Genomic DNA, 24,614 nt, shown 5'->3' with positions numbered 1-24,614 from the left:
AGTGAGTAAAACTTGGTAGAATAATTAACAAAATGTAATGGACAGTATCTTAAAGAAAAATGGTCTTTCTGATTTATACTAGACATGGATATGAGCCACAAAAGTTTAATCTGGTTTCAGGTTCAGAATCCCTCAAAATCTGGGGCTGTTTGAATTAGGGGTTTGTTTTGTAGTTCATGGCCATCTCTAATTCAAACACATGAAGTAATGCACATGCTAATGGCTGTGATTTGGTCTTTAAGTGATTGTGTTCTATACCTATTCAAAGAATTTAGTAACATTGTGTTTTTCTCTCCTAGGAGACCCTATATGTTTTTCTTCACGTGAAGCTCACTTTGAAATATTTGGATAAAATGAGATGCTTGCGGAAACGATCAGCAGTATCATTCTTAGGAGTCCTTGTCATTTGCCTGCTGTTCATGAACTTGTACATTGAAGATGGTTATGTCTTGGTAAGTTTCTTAGGTGGAAGAAATGGGGTCATGGAACAAGCACACAGTACAAGGTACCACAAGTACTCAGCCAAATTAGAAACTGTCTGGAAGTCAAAATGACAGCTGCAACTCTTCCGTTTTAGTGAGCTGTTCAGAGTAAAGTCTCCTCAGAATAATTCAGATTACATATATATGTCCAATAATGTCAAACTTATGCTAAATTGAAATAGTGATTAAAAAAAAGTTAACAGGTGATATTACTATATTATCACTGCTAGCCAATCCATTTTCAAGTAATCCAAAAGAGAATCCCTGTTTTCTGGTATGCCACTCCACTTTTTTGATACATTGCTTCCTCTAGTGACATTGTTTGCATTGAGATTTTTTACAGTATCTTATTTATTCATCATCTCTTGGTTGTGACAAAATTTGACCTGGCTTGTACCATATTTTCTCCCAGTGTCACTCTCCCTGATACCTTTCTTGTTTCTGCTAATTGCTACAAATTCCCCCCAGATGCTTCTGAAAGTGCATTTTTTGGTTATTTTTTAAATCCTTTCCTGTCCTGTTTACCGACTCCTGAGATGTCTTATTCTTAATTTGTCTTTTTTTGTACATTCACTTTCTTTCATTGTTTCTCTCATCACAAATCTGACATGTCTGAACTCATGTAACTCCCAGCCAAGACTTTTACTTTCTCCTGACAGTTTTCCCAGATCTCCTGATACCTTTATGGTCCATCAACCATTTTTCAAATGTGTTAGGCTGTTGGCTTTTTTATTTTATTTTATTTTATTTTATTTTATTTTATTTTATTTTATTTTATTTTATTTTTCTACATCCCTGACCACGTTTGACAGCTCCCCTGGTCCATCTGATGTTTTCTTTGCTAAGGTAGAAGATCAGCAGTTTAAATGTGGGAGTTTAGAAATAATATCCCAAATAGTTCCCTTGCAGGAAAAAAACACATGTAGGGAACTGGAAACTCTCTGCAAGGCTCTCCCTGACTCCCTATATGTGTGGAGTAGCACTACCTGAGCTCTCCTGCTAGCCACTGCCTCTGTAAAGTCCCCTTAAGTTAGCTGATTAGGGAATGAGGCCCATGGCTTCAGTCCTTCCCCAGCTACCTTTCTCAGATACCCAGCCCAATGGAGAACAAGACTATGATTCCCTGTCCCCCACATCTAATGTGAAATTCGTAGTATTTTTCATTAACGTGGACTTCTCAAAGGGTGCCCGGCCCCTTTAAGTGAAGCAGGTCCAGCTCCCCTGTGCCAGAACAGTTGTTCCCAATGGGTATGTTTACACTGCGATTAAACACCCAGGTCTGGCCTGTGTCATTGGACTCACAAGGCTCAGGCTGCGGGGCTGTAAAATTGCAATGTAGATGTTCAGGAGACCCACAAGGGGCAAGGACCCCAGAACTGGGGCTCCAGCCTGCGCCTGAACATCTACACTTCAGTTTTAGAGCTCTGCAGCCTGAGCCCAGTCATCTGGGTCAGTCGGGTGTTTAATTGCAGAGTAGACACAGAGAATTTGGCTAATTGAGAAGGCAGGGCAGCACCGGGGCTATGTAGTGCTAGCTTGTCAGTAAGGAAAGGGGAGCAGGAGCAGTAGGGAGACCCCTGGAAGGGGAAACAGTGGGAACTTGCTGGGGAGAAAACCCAGGGAGGGGGGTGCTCAGCTAAAAAAGCAAGGAAGGACTTTTTTAGTCCTTGCAGGAAGGACTGAAAGAGGCAAGGGGGGAAATAACCTTGGAGCTGTAGCCCAGGGTGAGCTGAAGAGTTGTGCCTATGTTTGTGTTTGGAAAACAAAACCATGCTTGGGAAGAGAGGCTTGGAGTGGCAGTGGGTCTTTGTGGGCTGGAGACAAGCCAGAACCTTACAGAGACCATTTTCAAAAAAAAAAAAAAAAGGAAAAATGTTGATTTTGTGGGGTTTCAAATTTCATTTGGAGTCTCTTGCATGTCTCCAGTAGAATCCACTCACTATTGCTGCGTAAAAGTGCTGACTCTCTTGTGGATGTTGAAGTGGGAACTGAAATCTCCATTTCAATGCATGAGACCATTGGGGGATAATGCAGCAAAGGCAACTTTGCTTAAGCTGCCTTAGTGATACAACTACACAGGGGCGGCTCTAGACATTTCGCCTCCCCAAGCACGGCGGCATGCCGTGGGGGGCACTCTGCCGGTCGCCGGTCCCGCGGCTCCTGTGGACCTCCCGCAGGCATGCCTGCGGAGGGTCCGCTGGTCCTGCGGCTTCGCAGCACGCATGCAGGAGGTCCACCGAAGCTGCTGGACCAGCGGACCCTCCGCAGGCATGCCGCCGAAGGTTGTCTGCCTGCCGCCCTCCCGGCGACCAGCAGAGCGACCCCCCGGCATGCCGCCCCTGCAACTACAGTTCATGTACGCGATGTGCAGCATTGATGCACATTGGCAGGGCAATGTGGGGATACTGAAATTGCAGCTGTGTGTGCTAATCCTGATCAATGGATCCAGAAACTTTCATGAACACTAAATTCACTTAGACTGGATCTCAGAATGTGCATGGTTCAGTGCTGACTTTAAGCATATACTGTCGGTTGTAAGTGATAGGGAGAAGGGACTGTGTCTTTTTATTTCTATTGTAAATGTAAGTACCCTTTGGGGGCACTGTGAAAGTAATAACAATATTGCATATGGGGATCCTCTGAAGGGCAAAGTGTCTCTTGAGAGGCAATTAACCCCTTCAGCTCCCAGGAATGTTAGGGGAATCTCACAAGGTAAGGCAAATGTAGTACAAAGTGTGTATGTTACTGACTTCCTGCTTCTTCCCCCTGCACTTACTTCCCTGTCTGGGTGCACACTGTTTTCCTGATTAATGGCTGAAAATTAGGATCACCACAGAAAAATCGGGAGACTGAGTAGCCAGCAGGTCTAGTGGATCAGCTGTATGAACATCTGTTTGGTAATCCCCTGAGGTCAGGGCATGGACTCTAGCCAGTCCATTGACTTGCATTCTAATCTGGAAAGTGATAAACATAAAGCTTTGTTTCATAACTTATCAGTAAATGCAAGGTAGCCTAGCAGCACTAGGAAGAAATTACCCAGGGAGACCTTGCAGAACGAGAGAGCATAACCATTCAGGTAGGTGCATCTGGATGTTAGCCAAGAGAACCTGACTCAACTTGTAAATGGATTATTTATTTCTTCTATAAAAGAAAAATACTGAACTTAACATGAACCTAAGATAGGTTGCTGGAAGTGTTTCTTACATCCCTGATTGTGAACCTGAATAACATTGAAATAAATATTGTTTATTGTTGTCCTTTCTGCTTGTGTTAGCAATATTATTTTTATTGCATAGTGCTCTCTTTTAATCAAAGCTCAAGTCACTTGTCTTGCATTAACGTATTATAGCACACATGTGAAACTGCCATATAATTTTCTTACTCTTCTCAGGGCCAAAATCACCCAATGTGAAATAGAAAAGCATTCCTAACGCTACCTCAATTCCATGGCACCACAGCTCCAATGGAAAATTTTCTTCTTTGCTTAAGCATTAAGAGACAGATGGTGTGGGTGTGACACTGTGTATGCCATGGTGCAGGGGCGGGCAAACTTTTTGGCCTGAGGGCTGCATCAGATTTTGGAAATTGTATGGAGAGCCGGTTAGGGGAAGGGGGCTTGGCCCAGCCCCCACCCCTTATCCGCTTCTGGCCCCCTGATGCCCCCCCCGGACTCCTGGCCCATCCAACCCCCACATTCCCTGATGGCCCCCCTGGGGCCCCTTCCCCATCCACCCCCCCCCCCGCTCCCTGTCCCCTGACACACACAACCCGGAACCCCTACCCCTGACGGTCCTGCGCTGCCCCATCCAACCCCTCCTCTCCTTCCTGACTGCCCCCTGAGATCCCTGCCACATCCAACCACCCCTTCTCCCTGACCGCCCCTGGAACCCCTGCCCCTGACTGCCCCCTGCCGCCCCATCCAACCTTCTCTCCTTCCTGACTGCGCCCCCTGGGACCCCTGCCCCCATTCAACCCCTGTTCCCTGCCCTCTGACCACCCCTATCCACATCCTCGACCCCTGATCACCATAGGCGGCAGGTTTGTATAATTTTTGGTGGGGCCCAAAATGATGGTGCCCCCCCCGCTCCCGCCCTGTAAGCCGATATAAAATGAAGCTACAGCGCGTCAGTGCCACAAGATTACAAGGTTGGAGAAGGGGTAGGGGGTTCCAGGGGCCAGTCAAGGGACAAGGAGCAGGGGGGGTTGGATGGGGCAGAGGTTCGGAGGGGCAGTCAGGGGACAGGCAGCAATTGGATAGGCATGGGAGTCCAGGGGGTTTATCAGGGGACAGGTAGGGGGTGGGGTCCTGGGGGGAAGTTGGGTGGGGTCTCAGGAGGGGGCAGTTGGGGACAAGGAGAAGGGAGGCTTAGATAGGGGCTGGGGTCCCAAGGGGCAGTTAGGGGCAGTTGTCTCGGGAGTGGGTAACGGGGGACAACGACCAGTGGTGCTTAGATGGGGGTGGGGGTCCTGGGGGGCAGTTGGGGCAAGGGTCTGGGGAGGGAGCAATCAGCAGCCAGGGGCTGGGATTCAAAGGGCTCTGAGCTGCTGGCAGCCGCGGGAAGCCCTGAGCCCTTTAAATCCCAGCCGCCCCTGCGGGCAGCCCAGAGCCCTCCGATTCCCAGCCGCGGCTGAGATTTAAAGGGCTCTGGTCTCCCCGTGGTTGCAGGCAGCCCGGAGCCCTCTGATTCCCGGCTGCGGCTGGGATTTAAAAGGCTCTGGGCTCCCCGCTGCTGCCGGCAGCCCAGAGCCCTCTGATTCCCAGCCACGGCTGGGATTTAAAGGGCTCTGGGCTCCCTGCCGCAGCAGGCAGCCCAGAGCCCTCTGATTCCAGCCGCAGCTGGGATTTAAAGGGCTCTGGGCTCCCCGCGGTTGCAGGCAGCCCAGAGCCCTCTGATTCCCAGCCGCGGCTGAGATTTAAAGGGCTCTGGGCTCCCTGCGGTTGCAGGCAGCCCAGAGCCCTCTGATTCCCGGCCGCGGCTGGGATTTAAAGGGCTCTGGGCTCCCCGCGGTTGCAGGCAGCCCAGAGCCCTCTGATTCCCAGCCGCGGCTGGGATTTAAAAGGCTCTGGGCTCCCCGCAGCAGCGGGCAGCCCAGAGCCCTCTGATTCCCAGCCGCGGCTGGGATTTAAAAGGCTCTGGGCTCCCCGCAGCAGTGGGCAGCCCAGAGCCTTCTGATTCCCGGCCGCGGCTGGGATTTAAAGGGGCGAAACCTAGCTCCAAATATTGGTGGAGCAGAGCCCCTGATTTTGAATATTCCTGGGGCTTTAGCTCCACGAGCCCATATAAGTTGGCGCCCATGCTGACCACCACCCCAAACTCCCCTGCCCCCCCCCTTACCATGCTGCTTGGAGTACTGGTGTCTGGCGGTGCTGCAGCCGCGCCGTCTGGCTGGAGCCAGCCATGCACCATACGGCACAGAGCACCGAGTCAGGCCGAGCTCTGCAGCTGTGCTGCCCCAGGAGCTCGCCACCCAGAGCCTTGCACCAGCGACGCAGTGAACTGAGGCTGTGGGGGAGGGGGAACAGCAGGGGAGGGGCCGGAGGTGAGCCTCCTGGGCAAGCAGTTCAGGGGCCGGGCAGGAGGGTCCTGCGGGACGTAGTTTGCCCACCGCTGCCATAGTGGTATGGAGAGCCTCAACTCAAAGAGAAATGGCGAGATGGGAAGGGGGCAGGGCCATAATCCTACCCTTTCTCTGCACCAGTCTATTTTGGTGGCAGGGCACGCAGTGGGTACAGGCACCAGCATCCTTCAGCATAGTGCAGTCTGTGCACTTCCCCTGCACATCAAGGATCTGGGGAAGGAATGGTCCGTACTCAGGAAAGTGCCAAAGTGGTACAGTCTTGCCTTAGGTCTGAGAATATTATTTCATGTTTCATCTAAACCAGTTTCTAATATTACAAAAAAACAAAAGTTAAACACTTCCCCACTGTACTGTCAAGGGGGATTATGTCCTACTTTGAATATAGCAGCACTTTTCTGGCAATACTGTAGTGCTCTCAATTCTTCTAGAAAACTAGATCTTCAATGTTTCTTTGCCAAAAGGCTTTTTTCTCTTTCCAAATCTGAAACTATATGATAGATTTATTGTAACCAAAAATATATAATATTCAGATAACGGATTTTTAAAATGAGGTGAGATTTAAATATTTTCCAGAAAACTAACTTTGAAAAAGTTTATTCTTTGAAATTTGTCTGCCCCCCTTGTCTGTGTGGCCGGCATTCACAAATGTATTTCTCTCTGTGTATTCCCCTTCCCAGGCACTCTCATTCTTTCTCTTTTCATATTACTAGGAAGGGGACAAGCAATTAATCAGAGAAACAGCCACACACCAACTTAATTCGGAGCGCTATGTTCACACTTTTAAAGACTTGTCAAATTTCTCAGGATCTATAAATGTTTCCTATCGCTACCTAGCTGGCACACCTTTGCCAAGGAAAAGTAAGTAACCAGAATCTGACTTTCATTAAATGAAATAAGATGTTACCTCAGACTTTTTTTTACATACATTAATTATTTCATTTTAGAACTATGTGAAAACTCTTTGACCTACAGTGACATTCACAATGCTGCCTGCTCCATAGATTTCCCATGGTACTTCTGCACAGGGGAACAATGTAGGTGCACTTCTGGGTCTCCATGGATTGAGATGGGTAGAACCACTGAATCCTCACTTATGTGGATCCTATAGCTGGGAACAACCATATATAGGGCATGAAGGTCATTCCATAAGCTGGGACCATAAAGGGACTGAGCCACAGCACTATAGCCTGCAATGGGGAGCGGAGTAGATTTTCCTACACTCAGGCTCCAGGTAGGACAGTTCCAAATAGTCTGGTTATTCTGACTTTATGCAGTTGGTCTAATAAAAGATATTGTCTCATCCACCTCATTTCGTTAATATTCTCACTTTAGGCAGGAGTCAAGACTTTCACCCTCACACTGAAACATGCCAATATTTGGCTTTTGACAGGTCACCTTGGGGCACCAAATCAGTCATTTCACGCACACAAACAAAGGAGATGAGGGTCAGAATGGAGAAGTCCAAGCATATAGCCAATGCATAAGTCCACGCACCGAGAGAAAAATAAGACATCTGTGAGTTGCTGGTCTTCCTAGGACTGGGTTGCAATGTAAATTTTAGTTGAAATAAGGTTTGAGAAGTTTGGGGTTGTGCAGGCAGTGCTGATGACTGATAGCATTTGTACTACACCCCACTACAACTCCATTTTGAGTAGACAGCTTAGAGGAAGGCCACAGAACACCTCATTGGAACATGGTCGCAATATTTCACCCATGCTCACATTATCTGCAAAATTTTGCAAATCAAAACATTTACGTCGCGTTTTGGTCAGCTGCAATGGAAAGGAAGCATACTAGTTTTAACATGAACCTATTTTTTACAGAAAATATGGGGATAAACTGATTTTCTTAAAAATGTAGTTGCTCGCAATTCCAACAGAGATTGCATTCCATCCAAACAGCTAGATTCTAATAATAGATTTGGAGTACATGTTAACAAATATCTGAAAGAATTAAGCTAATTCTGTATGCACATGTGCAAGAAGAGCTATTTCAAAATACTGCAGAAGGCAAAATCTCACGCAAAAGATTTTAAATGCACTAAAAACTACTTATAGAACTACTTTTACTTATATATACTTATATATATATATATATACTACTTATATATATATAGAAAGGTATAATATTCAGTAGTAAATTGTATTGTACTTTTAAGTAAAATCTGATTTACTTGTCTCAAAATCAATACCCTAGTCTATTTCTTACTGAAAATATGAAGGAAGTTTGTAATAGGAATTCTAACAAGGAAAAATTAGAGAATTGGGAAATATTTTAAAACTGAAAATGCTAGACGAAATCATCCATGAAAAGTTTAGAAATCCTCAAAAATATGTATAAATGTAATCAAGCTTGTTATGGTACCATAAAATGGTAAAAGCAAGGTGATTATTCTTTAACTTATACTTTTGTGCTATTTTTCATAATGGCTTGACTTAAGAACAATTTGCGATCCATAACTTTTCAATCCCTTTTCTTTATAGCTTTAACATTGTCTATATGTATTTCTTTTTTTCTAATAGGCATATATGCACACATCACTTTGGCTTTAGTCCATTTCACAACACTTCTTGCAGTTAAGAAACTAATGTTTAATTCAATAGTCTCCATATGTCAGATTGCTTACAATATAATTCTTCTTTCATGAAAAAGCATAGAACAGTCTTTGTAGCATACAGCTTAATATGTTTACATATCAAACATCCCAGACGTCATCATTCAGAAGGTTTATTTAGTACACTACAGGCCTGGAGGCTAGCTTTGTTGCTGTATGATTTTCAAAGCCTGATTCACGTTCAGTTAATCTTTCTGTCTGAATTTTCTTTTGCACAGGGTATCTTACAATTGGACTATCCTCAGTCAAACGGAAAAAGGGGAATTATTTGCTCGAGACGATCAAGTCCATATTTGAGCAGTCAAGTTATGAGGAACTGAAGGAAATTACTGTGGTGGTTCACCTAGCAGATTTTGACTCATCCTGGTGTGAAGGGATGGTCCAGGATATTTCACAGAAATTTGCTCATCACATCATTGCTGGCAGGTTAATGGTTATCCATGCCCCTGAGGAGTACTATCCAGTACTGGATGGCCTTAAGAGAAATTACAATGACCCAGAAGACCGTGTGAAGTTCCGATCGAAACAAAATGTAGATTATGCTTTCCTGCTTAACTTTTGTGCTAATCTTTCTGATTATTATGTCATGCTAGAAGATGACGTTCGATGCTCTAAAAACTTCTTGACTGCTGTTAAGAAAGTAATTACTTCACGAGAAGGTTCCTATTGGGTGACTCTGGAGTTTTCCAAACTGGGCTATATTGGAAAGCTATACCACTCCCATGACCTCCCGCGCCTGGCTCATTTTTTGCTGATGTTTTACCAGGAAATGCCTTGTGATTGGCTGCTAATCCATTTCCGTGGGTTGTTAGCTCAAAAGGATGTCATCCGCTTTAAGCCATCTCTGTTCCAGCACATGGGATATTATTCATCCTACAAAGGAGCTGAGAACAAACTAAAGGATGACGACTTTGAAGAGGATTCGTTTGACATCCCTGACAACCCGCCCGCAAATCTTCACACCAACATGAATGTATTTGAAAACTACGAGGCAAGCAAGGCTTACAGCAGCATTGATGAGTACTTCTGGGGAAAAGCTCCTTCTACTGGAGATCTTTATGTGATTGTATTTGAAAAGCCTATTAAAATCAGTAAAATTAAAGTTATCACTGGAACAGAAGACCGGCAAAATGACATCTTGCATCATGGAGCCCTGGAAGTTGGGGAAAAGATTGTAGGGAGCAAAAAAGGGAGGCAATGTACTACTTACTTGAGACTAGGGGAGTTCAAAAATGGAAATTTTGAAATGACAGATGTGGAGCACAAAGTTCTGTTTGATATTAACTGCATGAGAATACTTGTTACCAAAAGTCAAAAAGAATGGCTGATCATTAGGAGCATTAGTATTTGGACTTCTCAGCCACTAAATCAATAAGGCAAAATTACTGAAGCTGGTCCTCCTCCTTTCGTGGTGGAGTGAATGCCATCGGTTGGGTCCCAACTGGTGTCATTCCCCAAGGAGACTGACTGACTTCCAATTATTTACTATTGACACTGGAAATCTGGGGAAATCATAAAACAAGCAAAAGCAATTTATTTTGTACTAGTCCGCCAGGCAATATACAAACACTAGTTTGTTGGAATGTTTGAATTTTATAGGAAATGCAAACAAGTTCTCATCCATCACTTAAGATTCAGAAATCCTTCTCTTTTATTTTAATTTCTCCTTCGGGAAAAACTGCTGTACTAAAGAAAGCCAATGCTTTTCCATTATTCAGAAGTTTTGTAGGCTTTGACCAGTATGTTGTCAGATGAAATTTGACTCCATCATATCCACATATAAATTAATAATCAGATGTTAGTACATGTTTGTACAATAGTTGGTGGTGTATTTGTGTGAAAGACGGTTGTGATAATGAAAGTCCGTTAATGGAGCTTGCGATTTCATTTGAGCACTGTAAGAAAACAGTGTGGTTAAACATTGCAACTTATTTTAAATGAAAATACATGTACAGTTATAGCTCTGACATGACAATACTGTAAAAATAGTTAATTGCATTCACTATCCTGTCTCAACAAATATGCTTTGTTCTTCTCCCAGGGTCCTGGCATTGAAATGTGTCACCAGTTGTATTTTCTGTCACATGGGGACCAACCCTGCAATCCTTATTCAAGCAGTCACATGGTCAATGGGAGTTTTGCTTGAATAAGGACTGCAGGATCAGCCCCTGAGCTTTAAGGACAAAAATATCCTTTTGGATTTGCATGGCAGTAGTTTTCATCTTTAATATTCTCTCTTCCAGCACATTCAGAGCTCCCAGTGATGTCAGTGGGAGAACTGCACAAAGCTGAGCACTACCATATGGTCCAAGAGAAGAATTTTGTACTCAGTGTTTAGATCAGTGGTGGGCAACCTGGGGCACATCAGGGTAATCTGATTGCTGACATTGAACATCTGCAGGCATGGCCCCCCGCAGCTCCCAGTGGCCGCGGTTCGCCATTGCCAGCCAATGGGAGCTGCAGGAAGCAATCAGATTATCATGATGGGCCACAGGTTGCCCACCACTGGTTTAGATGTCCATCTCTCATCCAATGCAAATGAAAGATCTATAAGGTTCAGCAGTAGAGGCTGAAGGTGATCACTGATCTTCCCTGGTTGATGTCTCTGCAATAGTGCTGTGTGAAACATCTCCTACTATTTGCAAAAGCAAGAATCTTGGTTTTGCTGGATGTATGAGAAGTAAATACTTTGTCAAGTTAGTTGTGAATTTTTTCAGATTTTTCAATGCTGAATAAATTGTCTTAGGAGCTCAGATGATGTCCCCAGATGATGTTTTGGTCTATATATTTATATACTACCTAGACCTGTTCCTTTGAGGTGCTGAGCACCTACTGACAGGGGCTGATTGTCCTCCATTCCTATTGACTTCAGTGGGAGTTGTGAGCTTTAATACCTCACAGAATCAGACCCCATATGTATACAATATATATTATATATAAACACATCTGGATTACCATAGACTCATAGACTTTAAGGTCAGAAGGGACCATTATGATCTTCTAGTCTGACTTCCTGCACAACTCAGGCCACAGAATCTCACCCACCCACTCCTTTAACAAACCCCTGACCAATGTCTGAGCTATTGAAGTCCTCAACTTGTGGTTTAAAGACTTCAAGGTGCAGAGAATCCTCCATCAAGTGACCCATGCCCCACACTGCAGAGGAAGGCGAAAAAAACCCAGGGCCTCTGCCAATCTGTCCTGGAGGAAAATTCCTTCACGACCTCAAATATGGCAACCAGCTAAACCCTGAGCATGTGGGCAAGACTCACCAGCCAGACACCCAAGAAAGAATTCTCTGTAGTAACTCAGATCCCACCCTATCTAGTGTCCCATCACAGGCCAGAGGAGATCTTATTATTCTTTAAGGCATTCTGAAAACTTTCTTTAAAGATACTGGGAGCTACACAAGTATATCAATAGCAGCACAGACAAACACTATATTACTAGTCTCATGAATATTGTGGTAATCATCAAATTGCATGTGCTGGTTTCAGTTGAATCTAGGAGGTAAGGATTAAATTGCAAGAATGCCTGTACTGACCAAAAACTCCAAGTGGAAGTGAACTGAATATTGTGCTCTGCATACTAGCAAGCCTGAAATGGCTATTTCATAAGGGCAGATTATTCACAGGTCTACAAGAAGCAGCAATCTAATTGCTTTTCCTGATTCATAAATCCTACTAAATTCAGATGCAGGTTTGGCAAATCCCTACTTACAGCAGCAATGTACTTTAAAATAGATGGTCTAGTAAATACCTTTACAAAGTACACAAAAGTGTCCCCTTCCCAAAGAGAAGAGTCTTTGTTTCTCTTGTTTCTTAATACCTACCCAGGACTCTAATCTCTGTGAAAACACGATATTTTAAATACAGTTTGGCAGTTCAACTTCAGACACCACTGCAGTTTAGCTAAATTAAAAATACCCACTAAGCTTAAACCAATACTTATCTAAATATACATGAAAGACTTGCTATTTATATTTCAAATTATTTTCCATGGTAACCAGTTAATTTTATGGTCAACCCTAATACTCCTTTAAACACACAATAAATTCCTTTTTTGCTTCATTTACCATTAGTGACAAAGAAATTTCAATAAGGAGCACTGAATACCTGAAAACTGGTGTAGAAACTAGCTACCTGGTTATATATAAATGTGCTGTTTCCAAAACAAATACATTTTGAATTAGCACAGATTGTAAACACAATCCCAAGGCTTTAGATGCCCATGCAATCAAAGCCATATTCAATTTGAATGTTTTAGAATAAATTAAATGTTCTCTGCACTAACCTGAAGTAATTTAATAGCTATTTTTAAACCATAAATAGTAAATATTTTAAAAATCATTTATTGAGCTCTGCTTCCCCTCCCTGCCTTCCCCTTCCCCCCCCCCAAATCTTATCATTAATGAAGCTGGAAAAAAGCACATGTTGCTATGTTTACTGAAAAACAAACTATTTTGTAGTTATGACAACAATTTTGGGGGGTGAAATTCACCCCAATGCAGAGGAATGGCACAAGGTCCTTTCCATCAGTTAAATCCCATTTAAAGCCTATTTTCATGGCTTATGTGGGACTAATGCTGTCCCTATGCATCAGGATAAATTTCATCTTTATGAATGTGACTGGCAAATTTTATACATGATTTTTTTGAAAATGATGATTTCCCCCCCTCCCCACCTGGAATAAATTTACAAGAATAAGAGTTTTTCAAAAGTTAGTATTTTGCTATGCATCTTGCAAAAAAGCTATTTCTTAGCAAAAGGGACACTATTTAATCATATTTGTGAATTCTCACCAACATTCCCCAAGGTACTGGATTTTCTTCTTTTTACTTGTGACTACTGAAGAAGCAAATAATTGGTAGTTTCACACAGTTCTATTCACTGGTGAGTACAGGTGTTCCTATGTTTTCGTTATTGTGTACTTCTTGTGTTCATTTGTGGATCAAATGTCCAGTTCCCTTGTACTGAAATGGAAATGTAGAACCATTTTTTAAATACGATACTGTAGCCTGCATACAAATGGATCTATTCTTCATTGGGCATATATGTATAATTCCACTGGCATTACTTGGAGTTGCATATGTGCATCAAAGGGAAAATAGATTTCTTAAAATGTAATGCCCGTGGGCTTTTTTTTTCTTTACTAAGAGTCAGTTTTTTCCATCCTTATTCATAATGGATAGTCCCTTTGACTAGAACCAGTTGAGGAGTAAACTACTACTTAATATGAGTAAGGAGGAAGAATCTAGCCTTAATTTGCTGTGGTTTACTCTACAAATCCAAGTGAAAGTAGTTGTCTGGCTACACCATATCATTGTTTATTCCTTGTACTGTATATTCTCTAATGAAGAGACTTCACTAAGGTGCTATCTGAATGTATTGTTTTTACATCAGTCTGATCTGATATGATCTGTTTTAGCATTCACCCAGTATTCTGTTGTGTTAGGCACAGTTAATGTTTTGTTTTTTTAAAGAAAGCAAATTAAGATCCTTTTCTTTACTGGATTAAAAATAAAATCAAAATTAAAGTGCTTCACCTTGGAAAACTGTAAAAGGGAACATGGTTAGACATCTTATCTGCAAATACAACCGGCCTTCATTTTGAAATGTTATACCAGTCTTGGTGGAATTGACACCACTGATTAATCACATCTGACGTCTGCATTGGTGATCCCTGCATGTTTGAATGAGTTAGAAGTTAACAGCAGTGACACATTATGTATAATGAGATGATGTAAAATAGCACATTCTCATATGGCACAGTGCAGTGCTTTGCAACACCCAGGTGGGTTATACAAGTGGATTCCAATGAAAACAACAAATATGATTCCTTTCTCTGTCAGATTCTAAATAAGGTAAATAACTGGAATCACAACCACTGTGTCAGCTTTCTCATATGCTCTCACTGAAGTTAATTGCAAAATTTCAACTGGCTTCAATGGGAGCAGGATTAGTGCTATGTAATATTCACGCTTGGAGGTGTGGATTTCAAGGTTCATGAAGTAACTATTTATGCAGAACTAAAACCAAAAATCTATGGTCCTTATGTTTCCATTTTTCTTCTCAGCACTAAAGATGGCCTGAAATGGAAGTAGCCTCCTTGCTGGTTGCTCTTTGTATCATAGCTCTACTGCAGTGCGACATCATTCCCACCTTGCCTCCAGAGGCTCTTCTAGAAGTTTTGAAACAGTGAATCTATTCCAGTGTTACCTAATCTACAGTATTATTTCTTAAGTGCCAGTTGCGGGTTGTACTTCTGAAAACAATGTTGTATAGAGACAGGATCAATACTGCCATAAATGATGATTGAGAAGAGAAAGTATTAGTGTGTCACTACTATAAAACTTAGAGAAATCCAAAACAGAGTGGGCCAGCTTTTATTCGTTATTGGATATTTGCTAGTTGTCAAACTGCCTACTAAGGACCCAGGGTGAAATTCACCCCTGTACAGAGAGCCAACAAATAGCCTGTACATCATTTATATCCTAATTAAGCCTTGATAATTAAGTGGGATTTAAATAGTTAATCAAGCCTTGTGCTGGTCCTATGCACAAGTGTGTGTGTATGAATTCTGCCTTCAACTAATGAGTCTGAACATAAAAAAGCAAATTTTTATTTCCTCTGTTCACCTCATTAGATACAGCTATGTCTTCCTTTTGTCCTTCCAATTGCCCTTTATTCGCTCATATTTTCTTTTTTCTTCCTAGCGCTTTAGAAAATCAGGACTTCTGGGACTGCAGAGTTCTTAGGTTAAAATCTGAATTCTGGTTGCCTTTGAATTGCTGTATTTCCCCCATCTCTGTATGAAATGATCCAGTTTCTTACTATGTTTGGCAAATAAGCCTCACAAGCATGAAGTTCAATTTTGTTGGCTGTTCCCCATCACACAAACTGTTATTAGGACGAGGTTGTCTGGATAACTATATCGAGCAAAGCTTTTTTATTTTGTTTGTTTTTTGTGAGGTTTTTTTTTTAATTAAGTTTATTTCCCAAGGGTAAACAGATACCTTATAAAAAGTGTTGGTGTTTAATTTTTAAAACAAGGATCCAAACTTTCTTTGTGGTTATACCGCATCTTTTGTGAGCAGTTTGAAAAGATGACATATACACACAAGGCCGTGGTAATAAGAAAAAAAAATGAATACAAGAACTAAATATATTTAGTAGAGGAAGAAACCATGTGTTGCTGGACAACTGGATCAAACGGGTATATTTCTTTTGTGGAATTGCACTTAAGCCATTAAACTTCTTGTTTAAAGGCAGAGGAATAGCATACTTCTTCCTGTCCGCATATTGCATTAATCCTTTTACAGAGAGACATCCACATGGCCCAAGCTTTGTCCTGTTCTTGCTGCTTCAATGAAAATAATGTGTTCACCTTTAAAAAGGATTGACCTAGGCATGCTCAGAGATGTGGCCCAGAAACGATTGTATTCGCAATCTACTCAGGTCAGTGTGGTTCGGCAATGGAATAATCTTGTCTACCTACATGAATAGAGTTGTGGCAGACATGGGGAAATACTTATTTATCCTTGCTATAGTACCTGTAATTTATTTTAAAATAAATGAAATGACATGAAAAGACTTTTTGTGCTAACATCTTTCAGGTAGTGGTTATAGAATGTTCTTTTAACTGTGCATACCACATTTTAGTTTATATAACTACTGCCAAAAATGCCTCTTTCTAGCAATGAAAGGCATAATTCTGTAGAAAATTGGACAAATGGGGTATGTTCACTTGCAGTTCAAGATTTGTATCTGCATTGTTCTGATAGCCCAATGTTAGATGAATTACCACAGAAGTTGAAGAAGGTGAAGGTAAAACCTTGAGGCTACTTTCCTCAATGCAACCTGCACTGATGACAACTGCGGTTGCTAGGGCTAATTTCAGGGCCTCGCATCTCCTCTTGCTGCTACTTAGTAGCTACTGAGTGTCACTGGCTTTTTACATTTAGGCTATATTCAATTGCTTTATGATTCATACATTGCCACTTATGAGATATCAGATCCTGTGTAACATTTAAATTTGTATTTCCCATAGTACACTTCCTGACATTATATATATGTGTGTGTGTGTGTGTGTGTCCTCCCTTCCACTCTATCTCTCTCATTTATTTCAGTACTGAGCATATCAGAATCATGGAAGAGGTGAGGTAAGGTGCAAATTGACTCTTATCTCTTTTTAATAAATCAAATCTACTGTTACCATTGATTTCTCAGCATTAATCTCTTCATTTGGCCATTGGTCATTATTTTGAAATAGCATATCCACTGGGAAGACAATAAACATGCCAATAATTCAATTTTATAAGCCCCAGGAGAACAATGTGAACAAACCCACTCTCTGCATTGATAATGACGATACAATTTTCAGTTGTCAAAATATGTGCTACTCTATACCCATGCACATCCAGCAAGTCAAATTGCTTTGTTTACCAGTCCTGCAAAGATTCTTGGGGTCAATTTTCTTTGGCTTTTGAGAGCTAAGCCAGTTTTCTGTCCTCCGTGGAACTGAATAGCCTCATTCTAAAATAAATAAATAAATAAATCAGTTCATCTCTCTGGTGAATGTCTGGTTGGCTTTCAAAGATGGAGTTTCTTGGGGTTTTTTCCCATAAAAAACTGTCTAAGAGCCAGCATGTCTTGCCTCAGCCTCCTGCCCCCACCAACCCACTTATTTTCTTCTGGAATCAGAAAGTTTTTGTTTACCCATGGAGTCTTCAACTTCGTGAGCAGCTGACAAGGTTCACACCAGCATAATCTTCCTTTAAAGATTCTTTTTTTTTAGGAGGATTTGAAGTAGAACTCAATATTCCCCAAAGGAGATAAAATGTTTGCTTGAACATCCCAAAAGTCTAAAATTCCTGAAAGACTTTGAGGAGGGAAAAGGCAGTAGAAGAGGTAAATAGAATTATATATATTAAAAATGCAGCAAAACCCCCAAAGCTACAGATTCCTCCTTTTCTAAAGACTCTGAGTTCCAGACACTCTAGTTAAAGAGAGAGACTCTTTTTTAATCAAACTAATGTGTCAAAAATAATTTGTGCTTTGGTTTTTCCACAGTGAATAGCTCTTTCTTTTGACATTTAGTCACATTCCAAAGAACATAGCCTCCTGGGTAATACCTCTTGCCAAGATGTGGCATGTCTTTTGTAAACAGAGATCCTTTCTTCTGAATATCAGTTGCATTATAATTAGTATATTTAGCTAACCTGTAAATAAGAGTTAACTTATTCCTGACTTGCAATACTTGCAAAACTTTCTAAATATTTTTATTGGGGGATTAACTTAATGCCATATAATAGTTTTAAGACAAGCACATGGTTTAGGAGACACAACTCTGTTCTAATTTCAAGGTAGATTCTCCTAAAAAATGATATTAAGAGGACAGATTTGAATCCATAACAACTATATTTAAACTTTCCACTCTGCTAAAAAAAAGTTATCATCCTTGCTCCAGGGCTATGTGAATTTTTTTTGCAAGTAAAGCTAAATTGCTGGAAAAAATGTCTTTCCGCCTGATATTTTCATTAGTTTTTGCCTTCAGCGTAACTGCACATCCCTCCAACTTTGCTTCCAGAAACTAAGTTTCCTTGTATTACATGCTTCCTTCTACTCAGCTATATTGGACCAAATCCTGAGCAAGCATAAATCAGCACAATTCTGTTTAACTCAATAGAATTACCCCAATTTACACCTTCTGAAGACCTAATCCATTATCTTCCTCAATGAACTAAAGGGTTGTGTTTGTTTACACAGTCAAATTGGCTTGCAGTCAAATCGTTCTGGCAATGCTTTTTGGAATGTTCACAGAATTGTATAACATTTTGAAAAATTTTGAAAGATTTTGCCAGAATCTAAAGCTAAAGTTATATTAAAATCCCACAGATGTCAAACCATAGTCAGAATTCTCAAAAAAGAAAGTTTAGATGTAGCTCTCACTTCCCTAGCTTTCTCCTACTTTATTTTAGGACTCTGATACCCACACTTACTACAAGCAGTACCTTACACCATGAGAAGTCCCACCGTAATGGAGCTATTGGTGGAATAAGGTGCTACTCAGTATGAGTAAAGTTATCAGAATCTGGCCCTTAGTTATTTCCCTTGTAACTGTAGCAATGAAAAGTGCACCCGATTGATTGTTGCAATACAAAAAGACAACTAAGCCACATTGCCAGTGATGGCTCCCGTCAATGGAATATGTCTTCCATTTCCTGCTCCTCACTCTGAGTTTGATCCAAAGCCTGTTGGAGTCAATGGGACTCTTCCTATTAACTGCAGTGTGCTTTGGATCCAGCCCATCTTTATTTGGATGACAGTTTCTGTCTGAGGTGTTTTACTCCAGTGCTGTATAATGTCACAGAACATTAACCGCAAAGGAAAACACCATTTTGGAGAAGATAAGTCCTGGGTCAAGTTCAGAGGAGAATCTTAGAGAGTCTAGATAGGAGCCAGAGTTTAAAGGTACTTAGGTGCCTAAAGATGTGGATGAGCACCTGGTGTGTATTTTTTCAAAAAGCATCTAGGTACCTCACTCTCATTGATTTCAATTGATTTCAGATGCATAAAAAATCTGGCCCTAAGTCCCTGACCTGGCACACACTTATGTGCATGTTTAACGTTAAACAGTCCCAGTGAAATCAGGAGTTGGGGCTGAAGTTGGTGTAATTTACATCTTCTCCCAGCGTCATTGTGGTGCATGTTACATCAGTTTAAACTTTTCTACACTTTTATTACTTCCTTTTTTTCCCTTGGTTTTCCTCTGCACACCCCCACACTCCCCAGAAAGCACCCCTCTTGCCCTTATTTCTTGAATGACCCCTTTCAGGGCAGTGCTTTCTGGAATGACAGAGGGGCATGGCAGGAATATGCTTTGGGGTTACCTGTAAGAAAAATATGTCTTGGTGTTAAAACACCTGAAAGTAGAATTGCTAATAACTCAGTTCCAGTGGTGAATCATGGCCTATAGCTTGTCATGAGTTCAAGTTCTCTCTCTCTGTTTATTATTATTATTTATTTTATTTTACATATGAAGTACAAGGAAATGAAAAATTCTACTTTTACTCTTCTGGTTTATATAGATTTAGAACTTTTTCATAATTTAGCCACATGGAAACCTTTACCATCTGGTGAGCATTCTTTGGTTGGTCTCCCAGCCGAAGCTGCCCAGCATGTCTTGGAAAAGTTCCTAGCTCTTATTAAACAAATAACAAAATCCCTCTTTGTTGTTAGTTTATGGGCCAGATTCTACTCTCTGTTACACTGATACAAATCTGCAACTCCAATAGCATTTAAGAGCAAGCCCTGAGCCTGGATCTTTTATGACATGCAATATTTGATATAAAGAAGTATTTTATAAGGAAATAAATTGGTCTGATTACATCTTATAATGGAAATAGCAACACATGCTTAATTCAATACTAGCAAAAAAAATGGAGCCAGGATTTTACTCCTAGTTCATACCTTTACCATAGCCCTCAAGGGGCCATGCCCCATGCTTTGAGAATTGCTCTTTTACAGTAAGAATACAGAAGCTTCCAAAACATCCTCTCATATGGTTAACCCTTGTTCCCTTTACTCCTGTGATTTTGGCCCTGAGGGTACATCTTCATTGCAGTAAAAGACCCACTGTACAGCCGTGGCTGGCCGGGGTCAGCTAACTTGGGCCTGCTGGGCTCAGTCTGCAAGGCTATAAAATTGCAGTGTAGATATTCAGTTCTGGCTTCAGCCTGGGCTCTGAGACTCCGCAAGGAGGGGTGGGTCTCAGATCCCAGTCTCCAGCCCGAACCTAAATGTCTACACTGCAGTTTTATAGCACTGCAGCCCAAACCCCATGAGTCCAAATCAGTTAACCTGAGCTCTGAAACTTGGTGCTGTGGGTTTTTTCTTGCAGTGTAGACATACCTTTAGTGATGTAATGCAAGCTGTGTATAAAACTCAGGACAAAGAAATTATTCTCTACTGTGTGTATGGCTAATGTTTTAGTAAACTGGATCAAAAGAATTCTCACAGACACACAAATAATCAATTAGTAAAAGTGTTTATAGCCTTCAGGAGACCTGTACACATTTTATCTATTTTGCTGGAAACCAGCTCTGTTCTCTCATATGGCATTTCAGAACAGAGCTCTGGCATAGATTGTTATTTGCAACAGCTTCCTAAGTGCTAATTGACCATGTTTTGTTTTAGCTTTGTTTGTTTGTTTTCCCAGTCCTTTTTTTAGTACTTTATTATGTCACAAGCAATCACTGTCTTTTACAGTTCCATTTCTTATTTAGCTGTGCTAGGGCCAATAAGGGGAACACCTGGTACTTCCCATCAGTCTTCTTAGCAGAGCTTGACGTATTTGTAACAACCACTTCATATGATGAATTTAACTCATTTTTTCTATCCATTTACTATCTCAATTGTTCAAAACCACTTTGGGCCAGACTGTGGCAGTTAAAAACTGACCCATGTAGAACAGAGGGTGGTGCTGAATTGTCCCAATAAGGTTATCAGGCGGCATTGTTCTTTTCAGTTCCTTAGTGAGCTCCCCCTTCCCCCACCCCTGGTCACCATTTAGTCTGGTGCAATATGCATCCCCCTCCACATCTAGCCAGGGTAGAGAGAGGAATTATGATTGTTCCACCTATTACCTGTATCTTCTCTGGTGCCGTGTGTCAAGGGGATGCTGGTAGACAGCAGCCCTTGTGCTCAAGAGAGCACAGCAACAACAGTTGCCCTGCTGCTAGGAGAAATCAGCTTTCAGAAGAGCAGGGGCAGTGACACAAAGGGTATGTCTACACTGTACGCTAAGCCTGGGTCTGTGGAACCTGGGCTTGTGGACTCAGTGGTATGTCAATACTGCAATTACACACCCATGGCCGGCCCGTGTTAATTCAGGCTCGCGGGCTAAGGGTCTCTTTAATTATGGTCTAGATGCTTGGGCTCAGACTGGAGCCCAAGCCCTGGGACCTTCTGGGCTCCAGCCCAAGCCTGAATGTTGACACCACAGTTAAACAGCCCCAAAGCCAGACCTTTGTACGTGCTAGACAGCTGGCATGGGCCAACCATGGGTGTTTAATTGCAGTGTAGACATACTCAGTGTTTCTAAGCCCATGCTTAAGCATCCACAATGCACTGTAAACCTAGGTTTACAATTGCTGGACCTGGGGCTCACAGCTGTGCTAACATGTCCATTCTGCACTACGTAGACCTTCTGACTCAGGTCTGCAGCATGACCTGCTTCCACAATGCAAAATGACAGGGCTTGGACCAGAGTCCAAGCACAATTTGGGCTCGGACCCAGCACCCTACCAGGGTGCTAGGACCCGGGTCCTGAATGCTTGCTGACCTGAGACAAGCTGTTTTGTATGTGGAATTGGATGGAAGAGGGGCTTGGGCTCACACCTGAATCAGAGCCCAGGTTTAGTGTGCAGTGTAGACATACCCACAGAAGAGGATGACACTGCTGCTCCCAGAGAGTTCTGTAATATCACATACCGTGGGCCTGATCCAAAGACCATTGAAGTCAATGGGAGTCTAGTCATTCACTTCAGTAGGTCCTAATTTATCAGTTTTGTTTAATCATAAACCTGAGTTCAGCACAGGTGAGCTTCCTGAAGCAGGTTTGCAAACAAAACGTTGCTCACTCAAATATTCTTGAACAAGCAAATAATATAAATTAGACTATGAACATGCTTCAGTGAAACTCTATTCAAAACTATTGAAAGCTCCATAAAAAACTAACCCACTATTTGACCCCTGTTTAGAAAAGAGGTTCTTCTTCTCTGGAATCTCATGTGAGTTACATCTGTTAAAAAATGGGTCTAGGGAACTCTTACTCGTAAGGATTATACTATTATAATGGCTGCCCAGGTAAATAGCACAAAAGCACAGTGCAGTAGTGCTAGAGTCTATGAAACTAACATGTGGCACTGTAACAAGGTCGGCACCTGACTCCCACAAGCACCCAATCTAGTTAGGTGCGTCTGTGGTCTTTAAACCAAGCCAGCCCTGATATGGCGATGTATCCCCAGGACTTACTCCCTGTAGACATTATCTTCCTGCAGCCCTCCCCAGGCTCAGTCCCTATGCAGTATCTGCAGTCAGCCGGGAGCTCTTTCATTGCTCCCTGGTCCCTGTTAGCAAATTGTCTTTGGCTCAGTCTTAACAGCCAGCCTCTCACTCCGCTGGTCCCTGCCCCCACTTAGCTGTCCTTGTGCTGCAGTTCCCTCAGCCAGCCATGCATGAAGTCCTTTCTTCTCCAGCTTCCAGCAGCAACTAACTGCTCTATTCTGCAGCTCCTTTTAAATGACCCTCCTGGACCCTGATTGGCTGCTGCCATGCAGGGGAGAAAAGTGGAGGAGTTGCACTGTATGTAAGAGAGTGGTATGATTGCTCAGATCTCCAGTATGAAACTGGAGAAAAGCCTGTTGAGAGTCTTTGGGTTTAGTTTAGAGGCAAGAGCGACAAGGGTGATGTCATGGTGGGCGTCTGTTATAGACCACCAGACCAAGAGGATGAGGTAGACAAGGCTTTCTTCGGACAACTAACAGAAGTTTCCAGATCACAGGCCCTGGTTCTCATGGGTGACTTCAATCACCCGGACATCTGCAGGGAGAGCAACACAGCAGAGCACAGACAATCCAGGAAGTTTTTGGAGAGTGTTGGGGACAACTTCCTGGTGCAAGTGCTGGAGGAACCAACTAGGCACCATACTCCTCTTGACCTGCTGCTCACAAGCAGGAAAGAATTGGTAGGGGAAGTAGACGTGGGTGGCAAACTGGGCAGCAGTGACCATGAGATGGTTGAGTTCAGGATCCTGACAAAAGGAAGAAAGGAGGGCAATAGAATACGGACCCTGGATTTCAGAAACGCAGATTTTGACTCCCTTAGAGAACAGATGGGCAGGATCCCCTGGAAGGCTAATATGAGGGGGAAAGGAATCCAGGAGAGCTGGCTGTATTTTAAAGAAGCCTTATTGAGAGCACAGGAACAAACCATCCTGATGTTCAGAAAGAATAGCAAATATGGCAGGTGACCAACTTGGCTTAACAGAGAAATCACAAAAACACAAAAAGGAAACTTACCAAAAATGGAAACTTGGCCAGAGGACTAGGGAGGAGTATAAAAATATTGCTCGAACATGCAGGGGTATAATCAGGAAGGCCAAAGCACAACTGGAGTTGCAGCTAGCAAGGGGTGTGAAAGGAAACAAGACAAGTTTCTACAGGTATGTTAGTAACAAGAAGGTCAGGGAAAGTGTGGGACCCTTACTGAATGGGGGAGGCAACCAAGTGACAGATGATGTGGAAAAAGCTGAAGTACTCAATGATTTTTTTGCCCCAGTATTCACAGACAAGGTCAGCTCTCAGACTGCTGCACTGGACAGCACAGTATGGGGAGGAGGTGAGCAGCGCTCAGTGGTGAAAGAGCAGATTAAGGACTATTTAGAAAAGCTGGACATGCACAAGTCCATGGGGCTGGATGCAATGCATCCAAGGGTGCTGAAGGAGTTGGCTAATGTGATTGCAGGTCCTGGGGCTGGTTTTGTTCAACATCTGCATTAATGATCTGGATGATGGGATGGATTGCATCCTCAGCAAGTTCACGGATGACATTAAAGTGGGAGGGAGAGGTAGATATGCTGGAAGGTAGGGATAGGGTCCAGAGTGACCTAGACAAATTGGAGGGTTGGGCCAAAAGAAATCTGAGGAGGTTCAACAAGGACAAGTGCAGAGTCCTGCACTTAGGACAGAAGAATCCCATACACTACTAAAGGTTGGGGACTGACTGTTTAAGCAGCGATTCTGCAGAAAAGGACCTGGGGATGACAGTGGACAAGAAGCTGGATATGAGTCAACAGTGTGCCCTTGTTGCCAAGAAGGCTAACAGCATATTGGTCTGCATTAGTAGGCGTATTGCCAGCAGATCGAGGGCAGTGAT

General features: G+C 42.5%; 1 protein-coding gene across 14 annotated transcripts in view; it reads left to right on the top strand.

Annotated features, from left to right (window-relative positions):
• MGAT4C (MGAT4 family member C) overlaps window positions 1-10,193 on the top strand; it is a 340,955-nt gene extending 330,762 nt beyond the window's left edge. For all 14 annotated transcript variants that reach the window (XM_045010744.1, XM_045010664.1, XM_045010673.1 and 11 more), the window contains 3 exons: window positions 300-452; window positions 6,773-6,920; window positions 8,895-10,193. In XM_045010744.1, coding sequence (XP_044866679.1) covers window positions 354-452; window positions 6,773-6,920; window positions 8,895-10,051 — 1,404 coding nt within the window. In that variant the 5' untranslated portion in view covers window positions 300-353 and the 3' untranslated portion in view covers window positions 10,052-10,193. The remainder of the gene's footprint in view (window positions 1-299; window positions 453-6,772; window positions 6,921-8,894) is intronic.
• Window positions 10,194-24,614: the final 14,421 nt, after the last annotated feature.

This window comes from Mauremys mutica, chromosome 1 (genome assembly GCF_020497125.1).
Source record: "Mauremys mutica isolate MM-2020 ecotype Southern chromosome 1, ASM2049712v1, whole genome shotgun sequence".
In the NCBI taxonomy this organism is placed as follows: Eukaryota; Metazoa; Chordata; order Testudines; family Geoemydidae; genus Mauremys; species Mauremys mutica.
Note: the sequence above shows the minus strand (reverse complement) of the source record. Positions and strands in the feature narration are given on the sequence as shown.